Source organism: Ruditapes philippinarum, unplaced genomic scaffold, assembly GCF_026571515.1.
Source record: "Ruditapes philippinarum isolate M1 unplaced genomic scaffold, ASM2657151v2 ctg38_1_1_1_1, whole genome shotgun sequence".
NCBI lineage: Eukaryota > Metazoa > Mollusca > Bivalvia > Venerida > Veneridae > Ruditapes > Ruditapes philippinarum.
Genome location: NW_026860353.1, coordinates 516,315 through 542,098, shown reverse-complemented (window position 1 = coordinate 542,098; position 25,784 = coordinate 516,315). Strand labels below are relative to the sequence as shown.

Here is a 25,784-nt window from a genome sequence, read left to right as displayed (position 1 = left end):
TCAACAAAAGCATAACATTAGATATAAATAACTGCTTCTGTATATATTTTGGGTGAATTTTATAATTTCTAGACATTTAATATATTAGTTGAAGGTATCGACTTTTTAAAATGTGTATCGATTATTGATCGGCAAAAAAATATCAACGATACATCGATATTGTCGATATCGATGACAGCTCTATGTTTATGTATAATAAAATCAATAAATTTGAGAGTTGATCTGTGTTTTATTAATTATTGTAACCAAACTAAGTGACAAACATTCATTTGAAAAAACTTATATAACTGTAAATATTTGTTCTGTTCTGTAACGATATCAAACATCTACTCGAAAACCGGGAGAGACGGACAATAAACGTGTGGTACTGTTCGCCGGTCACTAGTAAATTCCGGTCAAAATAGACCAGGAGAGACCGGGAATTACCGATTGGAATACACCCCTCTATAAATAGATTTTCGGAATATATAGGTCACCAACTCATCATTCTTTTCAGCTTTCGGATACATGAACCATAATAACCCACTGTGTGTACTACAAAATGATAAATAAAAATACCCCGAAGAGCGCGATTTATTGACGGAAAAGGTTATTTCATTTGAAAATGTTTGCATTGCGAAATTCTCCAGTTCGCTATTCATTGTATATATCGCGACATTTCATTTTTAAATAATAAAATGGTTTCCTGCGGGGAAAGTTTTTAAATGATATTAAATATATTTCATTTAACTATTTTCAGGGGGTGGGGCGAGGATAAATAAAGGTTTGTATCTGGATATATTTGACAGTAATCGATTAATATAGAAGAAGGTCTTTGGAAACTGGTGACCGTTGATGACCGGAGAAGATCGAACATAAAACAATTATTTCTTTTTTAAGAAAAAAATTAAATAGGCCTACCATTTTATGAATAATTCCGAGCAAAAAAAAAAAGTAAACACACAAGTATTTATGATGGCAGATGCCACTACGAATATTTTAATTTTGTAGATTTTCAGTATAAACAATTTATTGTTTGTAACATTTTGAGATACATATTAAAGAAACATTGATCATTTTCAAACACATCATTCAAGTTTTTCCATCTTAAACGGTAACATAATTATAGAAAATTAAAAATATCACGTAATAGTTTTTTGTTCTTAAATAGACCTGTGTCTAATTCCCTAGAGGATTATCTGTAACGTACCAGCCAACGGTATTTATCCAGGTTTCCGAAAAGGTCAATTAACCAATCATGTACGGTTTACAGATCACATGCTCCTCCATGTACCGAAAAACAGGTCACGTGCTCCTCCATGGCTCTAAAGTTAAACGCGTACCAATACCCTGTGGTCTCCAGACCGCAGTTAAGCACCCTCATACTGGTCGGAATAAACGGCTTTTATTATGTCCGACTAAAAGGCTCGAGAAGTTGCTGTCGCCCTTTCACATTGCGCCGAGGACGCCAAAAATAAACTTATACAGGAAAACAAATACATGTACAGATATACAGTACGATTAAGATTGCAAAGATCAGAAAATACCACAGAGCTTGCAGCCCTTTGATTTTATTTCTATACAGATTGCCATAATGCATAGATCACTACCTATCTGTTATTATCAGATTAGTACCTTCAGACAATAAGATTTTCAATATTTTACTTTATGACATAGTGACTGAAAATCAATGATCCCTAGGGGCGGGCCAATTTTGACCCCAGCGCTTTAATTTGAATAAACTTGCTAGAGGTTCACTACACAATATTTAATGCAAAATCTCTAGCCTTTGTCAATTAGAGAAGATGATTTTTTTAAAGTTTTTACTATTAACATGTAAGGAAAACCTATGACCCCCGGGGCGGGGCTAATTTTCACACTATAGGCAAAATTTGAACAACTTTGGTAGAGTACCTATAGATAATATCATATACCAAATATCAAAGCTCTAAGCATTGTACCTTCAGACAAGAGGATTTTTAAATTTTTTACTGTAAGTACATAGTGAAAATCAACGACTGGGGGTGGGGCCAATTTTGACCCCAGGGCTATAATTTGTACAATCTTGCTACAGGTTCACTACACAATGTTTCATGCAAAATATCTAACCTCTAGCCTTTGTCAATTTAAAGAAGATGATTTTTTAAGTTTTTACTATATACAAAAAAGGAAAACCTATGACCCCCTGGGTGGGGCTGTTTTTGACACTAGAGGCAAAATTTGTTCAACTTTGGTAAAGTACCTATAGATGATTTCATATAACAAATATTAAAGCTCTAAGCATTGTACCTTCAGACAATAAGATTTTTTTATTTTTTACAATATGTACATATTGAAAATCAATGACCCCCTGGGGCCCATTTTGACCCCAGGGCTATAATTTGTACAATCTTGCTAAAGGTTCACTACACAATGTTTCATGCAAAATATGTAACCTCTAGCCTTTGTGAATTTAGAGAAGATGATTTTTTAAGTTTTTACTATATACATATAAGGAAAACTTATGGCCCCCGGGGTGGGGCTGCTTTTGACACTAGAGGCAAAATTTCAACAACTTTGGTAGAGACCCTATAGATAATAACATATGCCAAATATCAAAGCTCTAAGCCTAGAAATTTTCAGACAAGAAGGTATTTTAAGTTTTTACTATATGTACATATAGTGAAAATCAATGACCCCGGGGCGGGGCCGATTTGGACCCCAGGGCTATAATTTAAACACTCTTGTAAGAGTTCTACCAGACAATGCCTTATGCAAAATATCTAAACTGTAAGCCTTTTGGGTCTATTCAAGAAGATTTTTTAAATTTATTCTTATAATTCATTTTGGTTACCATGGCAACCAGATTTCTGCATGGTATGAAATTCTTTGAACAACTTTATAAGCCCTTCACCCAAGGATCAATTCTGCAAAGCTTGGTTGAAATTGGACTAGTGGTTTTTTACAAGAATATCCTTTAAGTTCACTATATTATCTATATAACACACACACAAACACACAGGTGAATCGCTATATGCCACCGCATCGCAGATGCTGCGGTGGCATAAAAATGTGATCACTTTTTCGGCGCCGCCCCCATCAAAAAGGTTTATCAGGGAGTTGCTTTAATTTCTGTTTCGGGGGTTTTAAAATTTTGGACATGTGACAGGCTAAAAATGGCCTCAGGTCGATCGTAAGGTAATGCTCATGCGGTAAAGGGTTAATGTTACTGTGGAGGTTACTGTTGCTAAGGGAAATCAATGATTACTGTGGAAGTCACTGGTTGCTTGGAAATGTCACTGGTCCCCTAAGCAATGTAACATGCAAAATATTTAAGCTCTTTGCATTCAATGTAGTTTCACGAAAGAAGACTTAAATGTATTTTCCTATACAAGTCTATTTAACTAAGTGACCCGCAGACAGGCCCAATTTTGACTCCTGTGGCATAACTACCTCAGAGGAATTATTTATATACTTTTGTAGAGGTCCACTTAACAATGCACTGCAGTGTGATGTATATATATATTGTAGATGACCACAAGTTGATACTACATGCCAAATATCTAGGCTCTGGATATTGCATTTTCTGTGAAGAAGGCTTTTAATTTCACTTACTATGTATGAACTTCAATAAAATGACGTTATTTCGGTTTTAGGATGACGTCATTTCGCCGTTGTTATTTAAAGATGTAAATTCATACTCTATTATTAGAAAATAGTTATGGCTGAAAGGACTTTAATTCCCAAAAACAAATATCTTATTGAGGTAAACCATTTTAAATATAAAAGAATATTGCAGAATATGCAACAAAAAAGTATCTGGCATGTTTGCGTCTCAGATCGAAAAACAGTATAACTTCTGAAAACCGAACACCTGTGGACGTTCGGAATTTGAAAGTTTCCGGAATTCAGAAGTTCGGGATTATCTGGACAATTTAAATAGAAACATTAAAGAACTGCAAAAAGCACTAGATGCAATGTCAAGTTATTGTCAATTATGGCATTTACAAGTTAATCCTAGTAAAACTAAAATTTTTGTTTTTGTAAAAGTAAAGAGGTTTATGTAATGTCCCAGCCTTTAGTTTTGAAGGTCATTTGCTAGAAATTGTTGATGATTTTTCTTACTGGGTGTTAAGTTCTCTTATAATGGTAAATTTGCTAAAACAAAGAATCATTTATTAGAACAGGCAAGAAAGGCTATGTTTTCAATTATAGTTAAGGCTAGAAAATTGGATTTACCTATCAGTATGTAAATTCATTTATTTGATAGCATGGTAGCACCTATATTGTTATATGGTAGCGAAGTGTGGGGAATTGAAAATGTGAATATCATAGATAGATTTCAATTAAAATTATATAAACTCATATTAAATTTGAAACAAGTACTCCAAATTGTATGCTTTATGGAGATTTAGGGATATTACCTTTATTTATTCATATAAAAAGTAGAGTTTGGTGCTTTTGGAATAAGATTTTAAGTAGGAAACAAGAATCAATAAGCCATATTTTGTATGTTATGTCACACTCTTTGTATTGTAGAAATGTGTTGAAACTCCCATGGATGAATAGTGTTTGTAAATTACTAGATTCACTGGGTTTATCAAGTTTTTGGATTAATAATGTTGCCACTTCTCTTCCATTGTCTTTTTTCACTTCTTCTTGTTTCACTTCTTATCAATAAGATCTATCATCCTATGAAGTTTTAAGTCTATAGCTTTTATAATTTATGAGAAATGGTCTGGACAAAAATGAAGTATGAAAATTAACAAGAGCCCGGTTTGAGCCGGGTGATGCTCCCCGAATAGGTTTTGGACACAGGAAAGTACACCTCTTGTAGTTTCAGAGTAATGTCCCTGGAAAAAGTTCAAAGTGCAATAATTCCAAAATTAGGCAAGGCAGAGTTACTGTTCTTTGCACTGCACTTATAATCAATGTGATCTATCAACCTACAAAGTTTCTTGATGATATCTCTTATGATTTTCGAGTTATGTCCCGGACAACTTCAAAAAGTAAAAATAAAAAAGGGCAATAACTCCAAAATTAGGCAAGGCAGAGTTATGATTCTTCTGCACTGCACATCTACCCATTGAGATTACGCTCATTCTCAATAAAACACAGCATTTGATGTTCCACTGGGTAGCTCTTATACGAAGGTTTTTCTTGAGGTCAAAATGTCGTTAGAAAGGTGGCTGCCACTTTGTCTAATAGGGACACTCTCAGTTTTACATTTCTATCTGTTATTTTTCTTTTACAAGTACCATTAATGCCCTAAAATGTAACATACGTTACTGTCGCCACCTAGAATTTTCAACTTTGAAATTGTGTTTCAGAAAAATAAGTTCCAGAATAAACGAAACATGTGCAATTAGTCATTGCTGTGTGTATATGCACTTTGATTATTGGTAAAAATTATATTTGACTGTGAAAATCTCATTGATATAATGAATGATCAAATGTCGCCAAATGCATATAAATAAATAGTGACAAACCTAAAACAATAAGAAGTGAAACCCAAATTACATAATTGAATCGATGCATGCTTAATAATACAGCATATATATAATTATAAGTAAAAATAAGCTTGCAGCCTCTCAAATATCATTCTATTTTCGGAAATTTTCAATTTTTATTCAAATCTTTTCAATAGCACTTTATAAAGAAACATACGTTACCATTATTTAAGAGCCAATCCATTCAAAGAAGAATCCAAACAAGAAAGAATATTAACATGTGTGTAACTCTGATATATTAACCACAAATTATGGCGACTTAAACGGTCTTGCGTCATTTTTAACCCACTTTCAATGTAAAAATGAAACATACGTTACAGAAACATACGTTATCAACTTTTTAAAGTAAGTTTATCAAAAGGGAAATTGAAGTCAGAAAGCACGTATAACATCAACATTAACTTCTATTTGACATTAGTAAGTAAATTTTGTTAACTTTGGTCGTGTTTTTACTTGTTTAAGTAACCACAGTGAAACAAACGTTACTTTTATCAAACAGACTTTATATTGTTTACACATGCATATATAAAAACATAAAATCGCATTTTTATGACAATAGAATGATGTGCATTTGATTCCTAAATAAAAAAGTCGATTTTACATGTAAGTTTAAATTCCGTGATAAAGTTCATAAATAAGCGAGTGTGAAACATACGTAACTCCAACTTACAATTCAACAATTTTTGAAAATTAAAGATAAAATTGGGATTAGCATGCCTGTTAGTAACGGTTACCTTCTATAAGATGTAAGAAGACACAAAATTGTTTTTACAAAGGAAAGATATGTTAATAATATGTTGATATACCAGCAGAAATGTTAAAAATATAGTACAAGATATTGATGTTCTCAGCAACCACTTATTCGTTTCTGCAAAGAGCTTACTGGCCGTATTTCATTCTATATATAATAGTGTTAAAATAATATCCATAAATATAAATTATTTTACAAAAAATAAAATTGTTTTCTCAACCTTTACTTGCATTTGAATAAAATGAAACATACGTGACATCCTATATGGGGATGAATATCGAACTGTTTAGTACTAAATTTTCCAAATATTAAGAAAGTGGAAAGTTGAATATTTTGAGAGAAAAAAATGCTTATACAAAAATTGTGTATGCATTCGACCTCTCATATATTATATATGATATATAACCTTTGAATGAAGACATAAAATAATCATTTTCAAAATTGACTATTTTTGCTTTCTACGAATATTTAACTTTGAAGAAATTGACTGAAAATTAGCAAGGTACCAAACTTCTTTGAATTTTCCTGGGTTAGAAAGTCCCTCTAGATGGAGAATTTACAGATTTTGATATATTCTACAGACATTTTTTATTAATAAGCAGCCAATATGTTACATTATTAGATCTGAAATCTACGTTACCGAAGAAATACAGTGTCATTACCGAAATAAATGCCATCCTGTTATATCATAGTTTCTTGTTCAAAATATTTCTGGCAAACTTGCAAAATACCATAAACATTTACTTCAGCGATAAAAAATGACACAATGACAACATCAAATTTTTAATATTTTTCAACCTCAAATGCTTTATTTTATTGAGAATGGGCGATATATCTACCTACAAAGTTTCATGTTGATATCTCTTATAGTTTTACAGCTATGTCCTTGACAAGATTTTTCTAAAAGGGGAGATAATTCAAAAATGAGGCTTAACAGAGTTATGGTTCTTTTGCACTGCACCTCTACTCAATGAGATCTATCTACCTACAATGTTTCATCTTGATATCTCTTACAGTTTTAGAGTTATGTTCCGGACAAAGTTCAAAGTGTTAAAATTAACAAAGGGCAATAACTCCAACATTAGGACAAAAAGTGTTATTGTTCTTATGCACTGCACATCTACCCATTGAGATCTATTCACCTACAAAGTTTCATGTTGATATCTCTTATAGTTTTAGAGTTATGCCCCGGACAAGATTTTTCTATAAGGGGAGATAATTCAAAACCGGGCAAAATAGAGTTATGGTTCTTTGACACTGCACTCCCCCTCAATGCCCTCTACAACTGTATGAAGTTTCAACAAATTATCTCCAAGGGTTTTCAAGTTATGCTCCGGACAAGACAACGGACGGACAGACAGACAGACGGACGGACGGACAGACGGACAAGGCGCCGACTATACGCTCCCCCGAAATTTTTCGGGGAGCACAATAAAGGGTAATAACTCAAAAATAAGAAGTGCAGAGTACAGTTCTTGTACACATCACTTTTTCTTAAAGAGATCTATTATCATATGAAGTTTAAAGACCATAGCTTTTATACTTTAGGAGAAATGTCCTGGACAAAAATAAAGGATGAAAATTAACAAAGGGCAATAACTCAAAAAATAAGAATCTGACTTATATTGATTGACTTATGCTCCGGACAAGTTTAAGGGGACGCCGACACCGACGCCGACAACGACGCCGACGCCGCCGACAAAAGTAACCCCTATATGACTGTCGCCTTTTTCAAAACGACACACTAAAAAACAGGAGTAGAAATTTCGGGATCCTGAAAAAAGGTCGGATTCCATAAGTTTTCATTCTTGCATATCAGACTGGTGTTTTAGTTAATTTTATCGATGCCGGAAATTTCATCTAGCATAGGGGTGCCAATAAGTTGCGCGCTCTACAAAGACGTCATTTTAGCGCATTTTATAAACGACTCGCGTAAAAATGACGTCAGTTTGGTGTTCTTTATGAAGCTATCAATAATTATTATCAATGAAACTATCTGCCTACGATGACGTCATTTAGCCGTTATGGATAAAGTCATAAATTCATACGCTATGTTTATAGACTTTAACCATTTTAAATGTGATAGAATATAAGAGAGAATATCTCGTAGTAGAATATGCAAGAAAAAACATCTGACAAGCCTTGTTACCGATATAGAGAATATAGAATGGTAATACCTTTTGTCTCGCAATGATGATAAGGACACACTTCATCACTGTTTCTAGACAAATCATTGGTGTTACTGTCTGCATGTAAAAGTTTTCTTTGCGAAATAGATTGCATGGCTATATTTCTTCTCCATAATTTTGCTTCCAAACCTGAAAAAGATAAATTTATGATTAGTATAGCAAACAACAGATGTTTCTGAAACATGCATGTCCCCCAAATGGAAATCAAACAGTCATTTTACATATTAGAGTACTGTTTAAAGATAAGAACGCAATATTCAGTCCTTTTTCTAATCCACTTATGACTAAAAACTCATTAATCATATACAAAAGGCAAAGGCCTCTACTTATAATTAAACACATTTAATGAAAAATAAGATATTTTTATTTAGACCAACGTGATCTTGGTTTTAGACAAACTTAAGTAAACAGCATTATAAGCGTCATCTCCTAGACATGACCAACTTCTGCACCTAGTCCAAATATTGTTTGTCAAGGCCAAGGTGAGCTTGACTTTTGATGAACTGATCTCAAAATAATATGGGTATACTGCTAGCCATAACAAACATTTTCAATATTTTTAATTTAATAAAAATAGAAATTTTTATCACTTTATTAAAGTAGAACTACGGAATTTAACCTAAAAATTTATTATAGATAAGTAAAATTTTCAATTCCTTTTACTTACCAACAACTGGCGGGGTATTTTGAGATATGCAAACCATGATTCTTCTAAGTTTTCGTCTGAAAAAAGAAATTTAAGTTATATTCCGGTGCCTATCTTCCTGTATCAATAATAAATGTCTGTTGTTGCACTTTCCATTACCGTCCATGAACAGGCTCAATCAAACCGAGCCTGCAACATTTTCAATTTTGTTTTGTTGGGCCATGTGGGCTTTCTTTAGAGATTCTTTATTTCTCTCTATTGTATTGTGTTCAATTATTAAGCAAAATTGAATTTAGTGGCGTTGATCCTTGCATTTTGAGAGAGTACCTGTCGGATACGAATGTGTGGCAATCGCAACTACTCGGCCCTTTCGGATAACGACCTCAATCACAATAGTATGATTACACAGAACGGATGCGGTATTTCGGTCAAACCTACGCTAAGAAACTAAACATGTAAACAAATAGTAATTTAATGCTTGGAGTTGTTGACAAGTTTATTTCTAACATATTATGTAGGAAAAGTCCAACTGAAATAAGTGAAATTATACATATGTAGGTACAACAGCAAACAATACATTATCTATATAATTATTATTATGGTATAGGAACCGAAAGTACAAAAAACCAACCTGTTGACATTTAGTCGGATTTGTTTAAAACTGTACATCAGTGGACATATTTGAATTACAAATTAATGTCAGACATATTTTATATCATAAGAATACCGAAACATACATTAAGCGTAGTTAAAGGCTTTCAAAGACGTGATTGTAAGTTATGACACATAGAAAACAGAAATTTTGGGATGAATTAGAGCCGTTAGTACTTAAAACGTGAATTGATATTTATAACAGATATACAAAATTAGCGTTACTAATAATTCAATGACCAAATGTTCTCTGTTCAAGGTATCATTAACTGACCTTTTCATCAGTAATTCAAATTGAAACAGCAAGGTGTTAAAGATAAATTTCATAACCCATGTATTACATAATATTACACAATTTGTATTCCTTTGAAAGTTGATTGGCAAGGCGGTAAGCGTCAAACGGATTGACACGTGACCGGTTATTATTTGCCAGCCAGCATACAATATCATTCAAACGGGACGCTATAGTACCATACCATAATCACTTAAAATTATGAAACTAGTAATTTAAGTTACTTTTATTAAGACCAATCTCATCAATGAATATCAATTTTGTGAAGTGACAAATAGTGTACATGAGGTGCATTTTCAGGTGTTACGAGGAACCGGATAAAAAGTGTGTTATTTCACCACCCATCTGAACTTCTTAAGAATTTGAAAAAAAAATTAAATATATTTATGTGACTTAAAAAAAATATGTTGGGCATCACAGTCAAGTCGGATTAAGTATAAAATTAGGTAAACTGAAAACTAAAAATGCATTTTACTATCATTATCCGACTTATTTTCAGAATGATAATTAACTTCGATTTTATATGTTATAAAATTTCTTTAGCTTTTATACGGACGGTTTCAACAACTTGTTACAATTAAATTGACTTTTTATATGCATATATATATATATAAATTTCCCCATTTTTTACAACAATTATTTTTATTATCTCAGTGTCAGGTCCGTGATCGTAAAGGGGAATTCTTAAACAATCGTCTTTTCCGTGCCTTTTACGGCAATCTTGGCCACAAAGCTAACAAGAGGGCCATGATGGCCCTGAAGTTGCTCACCTGTATATAGGCCCCCGGAGCGGGGCAAGTTTAAACCCCAGGGCTTTTATTTGAATAAACTTGGTAGACACCCATTAGAATATGTTTCATGCTAAACATCTAAGGTCTAGCTTGTTGGGTTTTTGAAAAAAGATTTTTAAAGTTTTTTCTTTACACATATACTAGTATTTAAAAACAATGACATTCCTGGGGCAGGGCCAGTTTTGACCCCAGGGCTTTTATTTGAACAATCTTTGTAGACACTTACTAGAAGATGTTTCATGCTTAATATCTAAACTCTAGCTATTCAGGTTATTTCCAAGATTTTTAAGTTTTGCTTTATACATATAAGGAAAAACAATGTCCCCTGGGGCGGGGCCAATTTTGACCCCAGGGTTCTTAGTTGAAAAAGCTTGGTAGACATCCATTAGAACATGTTTCATGCTAAATATCTTAGCTCTAGCTCTTTGGGTTCTTTAAAAGAAGATTTTTAAGTTTTTACTATATTCATATAGGGAAAATCAATGTCCCCCGGGGCGGGGCCAATTTTGACCCCAGGGTTCTTAGTTGAAAAAGCTTGGTAGACATCCATTAGAACATGTTTCATGCTAAATATCTTAGCTCTAGCTCTTTGGGTTCTTTAAAAGAAGATTTTTAAGTTTTTACTATATGCATATAGGAAAAATCAATGACCCCCTGGAGTGGGGCCAATTTTGATCTAAGGGCTTTTATTTGAACAAACTTGGTACACACCCATTAGAAGATGTTTCATGCTAAAATTCTTAGCTCTAGCTCTTTGGGTTCTTTAAAAGAAGATTTTTAAAGTTTTTACTATATACATATAGGGAAAATCAATGACCCCCTGGGGCGGGGCCAATTTTGACCCCAGGGTTTTTTATTTGAACAAACTTGGTAGACACTCACTAGAAGATGTTTGATGCCAAATATCTAAGCTCTAGCTCTTTTTGTTTTTTAGAAGATGATATTTAAAGTTTTTTCTTTTGGTTGCCATGGCAACCAGAGTTCTGCATGGAATTAAATTCTTTGAACAATTTTCAAAGGTGACCACCAAAGGAACATTCCTGTGAAGTTTGGATGAAATTGGCTCAGTGGTTTATGAGGAGATGTCATTTAAAGTAAAAGTTTACGGACGACGGACGGACGGACGCCGGACGAAAAGCGATCACAAAAGCTCACCCTGTCACAAAGTGACAGGTGAGCTAAAAAGGCATCTTTTGTGTTTATATTAAAAGCTATTTTATACAATTTTCTATTATTTTTCCTTTAACTAACTCGGAATTGTCTATGAATTTCTACTACATTTCTATTTAGGGCGCTTTGTTTTTTGCCCTACGCAGTTTGTGCATGCGCGAGAAAATACTACTTCCGGTCAATTTTTCATAGCAACGGACCGCGTCGCAAAAAGGTCTATAGTAATTGTGTTTACCTCTAACTAAAGGGGGCAATACACGGTTTTCAGGGCTTCTCGGCAAACACAAGTCTGTAATCACACACCTGAAATAAAATCATTTCATAATTAACATATACATATGTATCTCACAACAAACAATTAAAAATACATGTCCATTGTTCTACGACAAAAAGAGTGGATTATCCGTATTCGCAAAATAACAAACATATATTAATGTCACAAAATTAATTCACAAGCTTTATGGTTTCTTTCTTCTTATACAATTCACTATCTGAAAATAATATCCAAACGGGAGACATGCAATAATTTTTTTTTACTATTTTAAATCTTCATCATACCCATTAATTTTAAGAGCTGTTTCACCGGCTAGCTCCGAAAACCACGCATTCATTCGGAACTGCCTCGGCTATTATCTATAATTACCTCGGAAACAATACGGATTGATATGAAAACAGAAACAGAGATAAAGTAAAACGAATGTATATATTTGACATCCAAAGCGGGTTTTTTTTATATCATTAATATTGGTTATTTGATAGAATTTCAAGTTCCTGTGGTAGCGACAACACGACAAAGCGCCAAACGGCGCTTTGTTGCGCTCTAGCGAAGCACTCCATAAGGCGCGTTGTAGCACGGCGCAATGTCGCACTGTCGCTTGGCTTATAAGCCAATCCTTCGATTTGAACCGAGTGACATCGCGACAACACGACGTACGAGAACGCGTCGTTTGGTGTACATCGTTAGCGACAGGACGACAAGACGAAAGTCCGACAACGCGCTGTTTGGCGCTTTGTCCTGTTGTCGCTAGTGCCAACACGACGCACAAAAGCTTTTCAAATCAGCCACCATACAAATATGATATTACTTTGTATCTGAACTAGTATAGTGTCATTTTGCGCGTTTAAAATATTTCTTCATTTTCTGTAAATACATAGTGTTCCCTCTTCAAATCAGACGAGTCTATTTAGTTTATTGTATCGTCAGTTATAGCCCGTTTGAAGTCAAAGGAATTGACACTGCTGTACAGGCGTTATCGAGTATCACTGTTGAAAGTGTTGAATAATATAGCACGAAGAAAGCGCGCGTTAGTGAACGACCACGAGTTCTATTTACAATCGCAACTTTTTCGGCCTTTCCTCCAGTCTTCGGATAAGGATGAAGATGTCCCGACTGACATTTTACACAATTTCGGTTTACGGCAATCAATCTCTCGCAAATCTGCATTATGTACTTTATCATCAGCAGCATATTTTTCTTCGATTTGTTTCTTGAGAACTCTAAATAAGAAAATAATATATATTAAACTTTAAAAGCTACATTAAATAATTAAAATATGTAAAAATATTTTGCCGTCGCCTAAAAATCAAACATTCTACAGTTTCATTAACCTGTTAAACAGTATTGTTGTAAATCTCATCAAATATTGTTCATAAATTAGGATTTTAAACGGAAAACCCCACTGGTAACATACGAATTTTAACATGCAAATGAAGACATATAAATCAGCTCGTGTAACTGCGCTACGTCACAGTTTTATAGTTGCTATCCAGCACACAGCAAATACGATATTTTCTTGTGCAAACGCACTTTAACCGTTTAAGCTTCACGGTGCACTTAGCCTGGGGTTCAGTGAAAGTAATCATCTCGTAAAAAGATTAAATTTGTATGAAAACATCCGTTACAATGCGGAAATATACACCGTTAAATTAGGACTGCTACTTATAGTACGGATGATCCGAAGGCGGAGTTTCTCATGCAAAGAGAAATTGTACTTCCCATTTCGCCACAATGAGGTTACCCCTTTGTATGCTAATAAAACTCATTTTGGTTGTCTGGACACCAAAATAAGACCTGGAGTCGATATAAAACCTAATTTATTAATGAAATGTCGCTATTTAGTTTTTTATGAAATTTATAAAATGTAGCTTTAAAGATATATGTAAATCTTTTTTTAACCTGGACACCTGTTGAAAATGATATTAATAAATTTAGTGTTGCCCTAGAAAGAATTTTGATAAGCAGGACTTGTGAAATTGAGGCTTGAACTGGAGGAGACCAAAAAGATGTAAAGACCCTGCAACTCAGCTGAGTTTGTATCGAAATTACAAAGGAACATGCACATGTTTGCATTTGTGTCATTGTAACATGGATGCATGTCAGATGTTGAGATCTAATTGAACTTTTTGAAACTGGTGATGATGTGATGGGTGATAAAGGGTTTTCATTAAGGAAGGAAAGTGTCATTGAATATTTCAGCATTTGTATAAAAGACAAATTTACACTAGAAAATGAGAGAGAATGATCAGCAAGAAGCAAAAACCAAAAGAATTAAAGAGTATCATCTGTTTCATTCGGAACTGCCTCGGCTATTATCTATAATTACCTCGGAAACAATACGGATTGATATGAAAACAGAAACAGAGATAATGTAAAACGAATGTATATATTTGACATCCAAAGCGGTTTTTTTTGGATATTATCATTAATATTGGTTATTTGATAGAATTTCAAGTTCCTGTGGTAGCGACAACACGACAAAGCGCCAAACGGCGCGTTGTTGCGCTCTAGCGAAGCACTCCATAAGGCGCGTTGTCGCACGGCGCAATGTCGCACTGTCGCTTGGCTTATAAGCCAATCCTTCGATTTGAACCGAGTGACATCGCGACAACACGACGTACGAGAACGCGTCGTTTGGTGTACATCGTTAGCGACAGGACGACAAGACGAAAGTCCGACAACGCGCTGTTTGGCGCTTTGTCCTGTTGTCGCTAGTGCCAACACGACGCACAAAAGCTTTTCAAATCAGCCACCATACAAATATGATATTACTTTGTATCTGAACTAGTATAGTGTCATTTTGCGCGTTTAAATTATTTCTTCATTTTCTGTAAATACATAGGGTTCCCTCTTCAAATCAGACGAGTCTATTTAGTTTATTGTATCGGTCAGTTATAGCCCGTTTGAAGTCAAAGGAATTGACACTGCTGTACAGGCGTTATCGAGTATCACTGTTGAAAGTGTTGATTAATAGCATGAAGAAAGCGCGCGTTAGTGAACGACCACGAGTTCTATTTACAATCGCAACTTTTCGGCCCTTTCCTCCAGTCTTCGGATAAGGATGAAGATGTCCCGACTGACATTTTACACAATTTCGGTTACGGCAATCAATCTCTCGCAAATCTGCATTATGTACTTTATCATCAGCAGCATATTTCCTTCGATTTGTTTCTGAGAACTCTAAATAAGAAAATAATATATATTAAACTTTAAAGCTACATTAAATAATTAATTATGTAAAAATATTTTGCCGTCGGCCTAAAAATCAAACATTCTACAGTTTCATTAACCTGTTTAACAGTATTGTTGTAAATCTCATCAAATATTGTTCATAAATTAGGATTTTAAACGGAAAACCCCACGGTAACATACGAATTTTAACATGCAAATGAAGACTATAATCAGCTCGTGTATGCGCTACGTCACAGTTTTATAGTTGCTATCCAGCACACAGCAAATACGATATTTTCTTGTGCAAACGCACTTTAACCGTTTAAGCTTCACGGTGCACTTAGCCTGGGGTTCAGTGAAAGTAATCATCTCGTAAAAAGATTAAATTTGTATGAAAACATCCGTTACAATGCGGAAATATACCGTTAAATTAGGACTGCTACTTATAGTACGGATGATCCGAAGGCGGAGTTTCTCATGCAAAGAGAAATTGTACTTCCCATTTCGCCACAATGAGGTTACCCATTTGTATGCTATTAAAACTCATACATCATGAGAATGATCAGCAAGAAGCAAAAACCAAAAGAATTAAAGAGTATCATCTGTTTCACACACCTATTTCATTTCTGTCAACCAGGTATGGACAGTAGCATGTACACTACCGGTACCTAATTTTAATGAACCCTTTATGCAATCATGGACAAAATGTAATAGTCTGTCTTATGTATTATATTGTTTTTATATGTATATATAAATTGGTTTTCAATAAAAAAAAGGATAATGATAAACAATATAATATTAGGAAGTATTAAAGTTTAGTCTTTATTAAAATTTTGAAATAAATAAGAAAATTCATTCTTTCTCTGTTATCTATGGCATTTCCCTTAATTATACTGCGCAACCAGTATCTATCTGCTGGTAGTACTGGAATTCATAAAGTACATGTATACATAGAATTTGGCTAGGCATATTAGTTTATTTCAGATACTGTGGTAAACGGTCTTTATAACTGAGTCAATACATCTTTGATATAATCCACCCAATACACATCTGATTAAGATTTTCCACAGGTCATTAGGGGCTTATCTGTAAGATTCAATTTGCAATTACCTTTATGTTGGCATCAAGAATACATTAGTAACAGAACAACTAAGATTATATAAAACAAGACACCACAGATTTATATCTATAAACCTTATATTATGTTAGGAAATATGCTTACGACAGCAAAATTGAAACCGAAAGTAAAAAAAATCTCTTCTCTTACTCACATCTTAACCCATAAATGGATACCTCACAAATATAATTGAATTCTTTATAGAGGGATTACCTTTGTTTTGTTCAATATATAACTCTACAAATGAGAAATTAATGTTAGGAACTAAAGATAAGTCAATTTCATTGTATGCACAGCTTATACTGGCTTATCAGCTTGCCAGTTACATCTCGTTCTGGTACTAAATATACGACCAGATCATCTCATTTATCGGGTAAAACGTAGTTTATCTTCCCAAGTAGTGCGTAGTAAAGCTATTTAAAACTGTCGGACTTTCCTATTTTTGTTGCTATTTTTAGCTCGGAAAAACCGAATCGCAAATGTCAATATCTATTTATACACATTTCCTCATAGGCTAAAAACGGCGCAATAAATACTATCAAAATAAGTTATGCAAAAACATGTTATTTATATATTTGTCCAATAGGATTGCAATATTTTAAATGAATCGTAAACACATTCGACTGTTTATAGCAACTTAAAAACTTTAATTTACGTCGTTTCCTTGGTTTCCTTGAAGCTTAGATATTGTACAACTTCACATGTTTCCATGAAATAAGACAAAAATTCGAATAAACAGCGGTGCGCATGATGGGCATCGAGTATACGTGTCCCACTTAGTTTTAAAAATAATCAAAGTATACCAATTCTAAAATGAATGTTTATATTAATGCGTATTATAACTATTTTTTACCCAAAATTTTCTAAATTTAGATGTTAATTTATTGCAAGTTACAACTTAGATCTATGTACAACTTTTTGTTTGCAATTTGTATCAAACTCATTTATTTCATAAAAGATATATTATGACACTATCCTACATAATTACTGATGTCTACAAAAAACTGTAAAATATTTGATATATAAATTTGAACTGAAGAACATTTCAACGATAAATTATTATCTATCAATCAATATGATTGTATGAGCCTTTTATTAGTAGAGTATTGTATACATGTAGAATTGCAGATGGCTGATGCATATCTTTAAATTATTAACGTGACTATTAAAGAACAGAAAGTAAAGTGATACTGTAAGGTGATACGGCTGATACAGTGATAAAGGGTATAATTATTAATTATATAGCAATATCTGATTTTTTGTAGAATTTATAAACGGTTAAATTATGTTATATCCATAATCGCATGGTCGCTTCTCTAAAGAACATCTCTGTTAATTAACACACATCAAAATTGTACATAAATAGAATAAAATTATAAAATGTTACGGAAAAAAATCTATGCTGCTATGTTCAGTACGATTTTGACCGTTAAAGGCAATGGTTTTCTGCATATAGACAAAAACACATTTCTTCAATACAGTACAGATTTTTCTTTTCAAAATTAAAAAGAAAATACTTAATATATAAACTACAGTACTTGACACCAGATATTTTGTTTGATTTTTCAGAGCTCATCGATAAGGGTCGTCAGACCAGTAAGATGTGTTAAACTATGAAATAATGGATTTTAGCAATAGGGTTTTTTAAAAAAAAAAATGTGTACAGAAACGAATTAAAATTTTATATAAGACATTGACATTAATTTAAGCTCACTTAGTATACAGATCAAGCTCATAACTGAATTATTTAACATGTCAATGTTCGCGTTCAATAGAGTACATAAAGTATGAATCAATTTTTTTCATTTATAACAAGGTTATGGCTATTTTAAAAGGGCTGGTGTCATTTTGCCAAAGCACGACACATTATAAATATGTAGATAAAATATTCTATAATTTGACCTTAATGGTCAGGATCATTGTAAGTATCGAAGTCAAAGTGAAACTTTAACAATTCAACATTTCGGTTTTAACACAAGTGTCGTTTCCTCCAAGTGTAAATCAAATTTCCTTTGTAAACACACAAATTAAGCAAAATTAAATGACATGACCTTGATTGCCAAGGTCATTTAAAGGTAAAGGTCATCAAAATTATTCAACATGTCGATTATTTAAGAAGCATTGTTTTGTCCAAAAATGAATCAAATCTGTTAATTTTATAAAGTAACAAAAATATGGCCGATTTAAGCAACTTTCAATAAAATATTCTTCTAATAAATCAAAATTTCTTTAAGTGTAAGTGTTACGCCTAGCCCTAAGTTATTTCAGCAGTTGATTTTTATAATTCGACATGCATGAATAACATAATGGTCAAATCAATACGACTTTCACCTTTGTGTATTATATCATATAATACACAAAGTTGAAAGTCGTATTGATTTGACCTAAAATGTGTTTAATTTCATGTAATATTATATCTATACCAAACAAGATCCTTTGATAATAAATGATAGTTTTATGATAAAGATCTAAATCCCCTTAATAAATTTAGTTCATATAACTTCTTCTATGTGTCCTAATTTACCAGTAGGCCTACTGAATAAAACAAAATTGTTCAATTTAAACTAGTTTAATGGTGAAGTTATTTTTATAAATAAATAGAAAAATAATACTAGATGTGTACTCACTGTTCGTAGGTACGTAGGCTTGGAACGAAAAATTCCTCTAAAGTATAGTACAAAATCAATGTACAATAATAATTATCATTTACACACACGGGGGAAACCACTACACGACGAACGATATCACGGACACGATGTGAACAATTAAGTTCTTCAAATTACCAATAATTCTATTCATGTACGGTTTCCCGTCCAAAGTATATAGGTCAAATAGGTCAAAGTGATAATACTTCTTTATCGAAATTGCGGTCAATTTATAGTTTTGTTCTGTGTATAAAAATAACCCACGTGACTCACTTTTTGGCTTGCAGCCATTTGTTTTGAATAACTTGTTCCGGTAAGGTGGTTTCCTGTTTCCATTTGTTAGTGCATGATTGAACGGGAAACCAGCTGCAATCGTGCCAATCGCAACTTTTCGGCCTTTTCCGTCACTCTTCGGATTAATGATAATAGCCGATGTAGTTCCGATTGCAATTGTGACAATTCGGGCGATTCCGTCATACTGCGGAATCAGACGAAGTAATATTACGGAAATCTAAGCTATTTTAGTTACTTCGGTAATCCCAGTTTGTTTATATAAATAGGATTTCTATTTTTACTTGATTTATCGGTTTAAACCGTAATAAATTATAAACGAAATTGTTCCGTTTCAATTGTTTTTCAAGACGCAAAAATTTAGTTTCTTTTATAATTGTTTTGTGTCTGTATTAGTTTTATACAATAGAGAATGGTGACTGTAGTAGTATTCCGTCTTCAAAGGGTGGTACTGCTTACCAAATCACGCATGATCGAGTTATATTTAGATCTACTGAACGCAATTCAACTTCTTGGTGAGGTAATCTAAAAATAGCCCATGCATATCATTAACCTTGCCACGATAGCGCATCGTATTTGTGATCGTGTAACATAATAGATACATTCTTATTAATTGGTACCACGTAACGAAGTCTTTTAGTGCATTTACTTGTCTCTAAAGCTGCTATATAAATGAAATTAGCAACTGTCAAAACGAAAAAACCCTACATATCCCTTTAAAAGTGAAACTTTTTTTTACGAGAAAAAAACAACTAAATAAACCCTTTATGATATGCAAATACGTAATAAAAAAAAATTGTGATAATAAATTGAAACAAAAAAAAAATTAAAGGGAAGGGATGATGGCACAACTGAGCAAGCCTTTCCTTTTAAAAGGAAACTTTATTTTAGTGTCCAACTTTATTTGTCATCCAATGAAAACGCTGTATTTCTAAAAAATTATGTGCGTTAATTTTCATAAAAGGACAAAAGTCGTTACTATATCGAATTCCGTTCATAGTCGACTTCTATTTTTCATAGTACTTCATAGAACGGCATAGTGACGTAATAAAGTGAGTGATTAAGAGGCCAAGTATATGTTAGTGTTCATCCGTGCTGTTCTACAGAAATTAGAAACTTCGACGGGAGCGATAGCGACAGGAGAATGTTTCTAATTTCTGTAGAACAGCTAAGGATGAACACTAACATATTTAGTGTCAAGCTTTATTTGGCCCTTGATTACGTCACTACGCGGTACTATGAAGCACTATGAAAAATAGAAGGCGACTATGAACGGATTTCAATATAGTATCGAATTTTTTTTCTTCTATGAAAATTAACACACATAAATTTTAAAAAATACAGCGTTTTCATTGGATGACAAATAAAGCTGGACACTAAATAAAGTTTGACACTAAATATGTTAGTATTCATCCGTAGCTGTTCTACAGAAATTAGAAACATTCTCCTGTCGCTATCGCTCCCGTCGAAGTTTCTAATTTCTGTAGAACAGCACGGATGAACACTAACATATACATAGATATCCAGGAGTGAAGCAGTCTTTTTATAATGCAGTCCTAAACATTTTTTTCTTTGTCAATTATTAGTTGTGGAGCATTTTAATATTGACTGTTTTTTAAGTATATGTTAAAGTTTATTAATACGTATTTACTAAATTAAATAGCCCATTTCACTACGATTTCTCACGTAAATTAGCGAAGTGCTACGATCAGATTCCGAGCATATAATCAACTGACCAATCAAATGCTGGTGGATGCATGTACAATCTATTACTAATAATAGTAACATAAAAGTAAACAAAGGAAATTTACATGGCGGATTCTTATCACAAAGTTGAAATATTTTGAGAAATAGGCCGTTATATACTGCATAGTTAACTCATTGACGATAATGCATCAGTTTTAACTTCTCTCCTATACCTAACGCCACGATAACGAGTCGATATCGACTTTACACCTGTCCTGTTTACTTCCCGGTCGCCACGTTGTAGCGTCGTAAATCATTGGTTGTTTTCAAGGTATTCCCCGAGAATATTTAAATATTAGCCAATCAGAAATCGTCAGTATTTGAGCTTACATTTGAGACCGATGCGGAGGATAATCCATTTGATTCTGATAATGAAATGTTTAATTTTGACATCAGAAAGTAGTTTAAAAAAATGAAAGTAGGGATTTTGACTGAAGGGGATTATGTCCGTACACCAAAATGAAAGTGTTTGTAGGGGTTTCCCAGAAGAATAAGCATTTTTTAATTCAATAAACACTCGCTCGTCAGCCGCTGAATATCGTAAATATAAACAATACATGTACACTCGAGAACCAGTATTTCATTGGTCAAACATATTAGCACTTTACCTCCCACGTGATGCGTGTCTACGAATGTTTCCGATAAATTACGAAGGGCTGGTGAAATGGGCTATTGGTCAGGCGCAACGCAGCCGCGCGACCAATTTAGTTTTTGTATACTAATAAATTTTAACCAGATTAGTGTTTTCATAATTAATTATCATTATGTCGATTTTCTTTTCTTTTCTTTTTTTCTTCTTTTAGATGTCTTTATCTATTTACCTAATTTTTGTTTGTTTGAAGCTTTGCAGAGGTGTAGTTACTACATATACACAATATATATACTTCTGAATGTCAAAAAATGCTGTACAATACCAAAATATTGTATGATATTTGGGGACCGGGAGGATTAACTTCAGTTTAGGAAATGCAGTTTCGGAGTGTATATTACTTTCTAACAGAGAATATTGATAGGTTTGTTTGGTTTGTTTTTTGATGTTGTTGGGTTTGTTTTTTTTTGTTAGTTTTTTTTTTTTGCTAATTGGCTATTTTTTCAATTTGTTGTAGTCGAGTGTACATTCATTTGGTTAGTTGCGCTTGGAATGTTTTTTTTTTCATCTGAAATACCAAATATTGTTCATACATTGTTATCAATACATTGCAATATATGTCGCACTACATCTTTAACAGGGATATGAATTCATTATATTAATATGTTTCAATGTTTCTCACGATCAACAGAACGCTATAACTATAACATGCATTACGTACTTAACTGAAAATGTTTCAACTTGGTATTGAATCCAGTTCCAGCTTGTTATGAAATCTATTTTCAGTCTGTAAGGCAAGCTTAATTCAGTTTGGTTGGTAGTTGGTATTTGGATATTCTTAATTCCCGATGGTAGTTGAAGACCTGTGAAACCCCAACTACCCGAATGAAGTTAGTTGATTTTTCGAACTTTGCATGAATTTCCCTCAAAATTTTTAACTGATAATAATATATATTTTTTCCAAAACATGGTAACACCTCCTGCTCTTGTGACTCAGTTGGTTATTGGGGTGAATTCCCAACCACAGACCAGATTTTATTGTTGGTTATTCGAATGCATTTTCCGGAACAAATGTTACTGATTTATATGGAGATATATATATATATATTTACAGCACTACCAAGACAAAAGGTTATAAGCAATACAGATGTTTTGGTTATTCGTGTAAATCTAAAACTACCAACCTGAAAAAACAAAGGGAGGTGGTAACATGTTTTAGAATATACACATTTTATTATATGTACGGAACATTTATTCCACAAAAATACTTTTTTTCTCTGAAAAACATGCAAAATCCAAATTACAAACTACATTTTGGTAGGTAGTTGCGGATAACCAACTTACCCGTTGATATAGGGTAGAATAAATGTACATGTACATCTATCTTGTTGTTACATTTGTTCTGGAATAAATTCTTTTTTTTTTGTTTTGAGGGGAATACATGCAAACTATTTTCTGGTAGAGAGTCGGGGATCCTCTGGTTGATGTATGAAGAAGGGAATACTATCATGATGTTTAATATATCGATATTTCTTGTTTCATAATTGTTACATTGGTTCCGTAAAAAAACTCGGAAATACATGCTAAATTCTAATAGCTATTAATTAACTACTTTCTGGTAGTAAACATGTACGATCCGAGGGTGATCGGTTCTATTGAAAAGGAGCCAAGCCCGTTCGATCCTTTATGTAACACATTGATAGATTCTACATGTTTTGTTGTTGTTGTTTTTTTCAAATGTTAAGCGGTCATGACTAAGAAATCTTTTTGCGCAGCTTTAGAATCAAATGGTTATAAAACTCGATTGCACATCCAGGGAATTTTCACCTAACATAATTATATAGTCAAAGGAGATCAAACGCACAATGTGTTTTTAAAAATTTAATGTGATTTGCACACATTCGAATGAGCTACAAAATGATACCACCATCGTTATCTTTGTATTTCACATAACTTAAGGTTAATGGCATGCACCCTGGAAAGTTGCCATTAAACATATATACAGCACGTGAATGGTTTCCCACAAATAAATTGTCTATTTATAAAATAGAATGAGGTAGTCTTTATTTTCTGCACAAAACGTATTAATAGCCACGCTTAGTTTAAAATAACAGATTTAATCATTTTACTCATATCGAATATGTCGATCTTGGGATAGGGTGTAGGGCGACTATATGGGATAAGCCGAGTTATCAAGACAGAATGACACGATTTATTTTGCGAGTTGTCGATAAAATACAAAAAAAACAAAGCATTCATTTGAAATTTCTTGCGTTGTAAAACCCTGCATTGTTGCCAAACATTTTCTTCAAATGGAAAGACAATGTTTTCTGATCTCCGTATACAAATAATGAACTGTATAACTGTCTAATTATACCCCCACAAACGAAGTTAAGGGGGTATAGATAGGAGTCAGCTTGTCGGTCCGTCGGTCGATCGGTCCGTCCGTCCGTCCATTTCATGGTTTCCGGACGATAACTGGAGTTTGGAATGAGGTATTGTTTTAAAAAGGATGATTCAAGTTTACCTACAAATTACAGAGGTATTACTTTGATAAGTTGTTTTGCTAAATTATTTACTATAATGATAAATGAACGTTTGAAAAAATGGGTACTTGAAAATGATATTCTCACTGATGCACAGTTTGGTTTTAAATCTAACCACAGGCACGAGTATCGGACCTGGGAAGAAAAATTTGACCAGATTGATAATAAAACCTGTGTTCATCTTAAAAGTGTCAAAAACCTAAAAAATGTGTAAATAATGACCCCCTTTAAAAATATACTATAAGTTAAGAGAAGGCCGGAAACTCCAGATTCGAGCCTACGAGCAAGGGATTCATTTCCCGGGCCGTTGTGAAAACAATTGGCCAGACAATTAAAAAAAACTTTTATCACTATTTCACGTTTGTATTAAGCTTCCAAATGAGACCGACCCCATGTCTCTAGCCCTTCCCGTTCATGACATATCTATCAGGAAACGAGCGAATTCGTGCTAAAAATCCTTGGTAGACAGAATTGCGGCACAACGATTCGGTACGTAAACATAGACTAATACATGTTTGTCAGCTGAGTACGGGTCAAAATCACTTGAATTTACTAAATAATATTACTAAATACATTAAGTTGGACCACTCACAATAGTCAGTAGCATCTGATACACGCAAAATTCGAATTTCAAACCTTTCCACGGTCTTTAGATTCCTTTATCAGCTGTTCGATATTTTGTAACGAGTCTTCTGATTGGCCAATAGCAACGAACGCGCAACGTTTCACACAAGGATGCCTATAATGGCGTAGAAAGCCATTGAAAGACCGTGTAAATGTTTGAAACTCGAATCTCGTGTGTATCAGATGCTTTTGACGGTTGTGAGTGGTCCAACTTAATGTATACCTGCACACCAGTTAACGCACTATATGCATTTATGGGTTTACGATTTTTAAACTCTTGACTCATTTTCAACAGACAGGTATTCAAACTACATGACACAAGTGAACAAGAACCACCACCGTGCAGAGGGCTACGCTGGATTTTCTTTATCTTTTAATAACCTTTAAAAGAAAAAGAAAAAAATACTTTTTAAATTTTAATTGGTAGGTCTAGTCACACTTGTTATTTGGTCCAAGTATAAATCATTCCCTAATGTTCAATGTTCTCCCCTAAATAGTGAACAGTTCTGAACCGTGACATATACATCCTAAACTGTGCACATGGTCCAAATTATCAAAAGACAAGAAAGTAGGTCACTTCATCAAAATCTAGGTCAGCTGATTTTACATGTTACCAAATTTCACAGCTGTACATCAAAGAACAAGATAGTAGACCGATGATCAGTTCATGACAATGTTTGTCACCTGATATTAAAATTTAATTTACATCTAAAACTGTGCGCATGGTTCAAATTTCATTGCTGCACATCAAAGGACAATAAAGTTAGTCACTTCGTAAAATTATTAAGGTCAGCTGACATCAAAGTTCAATTTTACATCT

At 33.4% G+C, this 25,784-nt stretch overlaps 1 protein-coding gene across 3 annotated transcripts in view; it reads right to left on the bottom strand.

Moving 5' to 3' along the window:
* Positions 1 to 19,282, bottom strand: part of LOC132759771 (uncharacterized) — a 37,721-nt gene extending 18,439 nt beyond the window's left edge. Inside the window, exons 1-4 of one of the 3 annotated variants that reach the window (XM_060751616.1) lie at positions 19,151 to 19,282; positions 12,194 to 12,261; positions 9,076 to 9,131; positions 8,397 to 8,537 (exon numbers count right to left, since the gene is read on the bottom strand). In XM_060751616.1, coding sequence (XP_060607599.1) covers positions 8,397 to 8,537; positions 9,076 to 9,112 — 178 coding nt within the window. In that variant the 5' untranslated portion in view covers positions 9,113 to 9,131; positions 12,194 to 12,261; positions 19,151 to 19,282. Of the gene's footprint in view, positions 1 to 8,396; positions 8,538 to 9,075; positions 9,132 to 12,193; positions 12,262 to 12,516; positions 13,339 to 19,150 lie in introns of those variants that run through there. The other 2 variants (XM_060751614.1, XM_060751615.1) reach the window with 2 other exon arrangements.
* Positions 19,283 to 25,784: the final 6,502 nt, after the last annotated feature.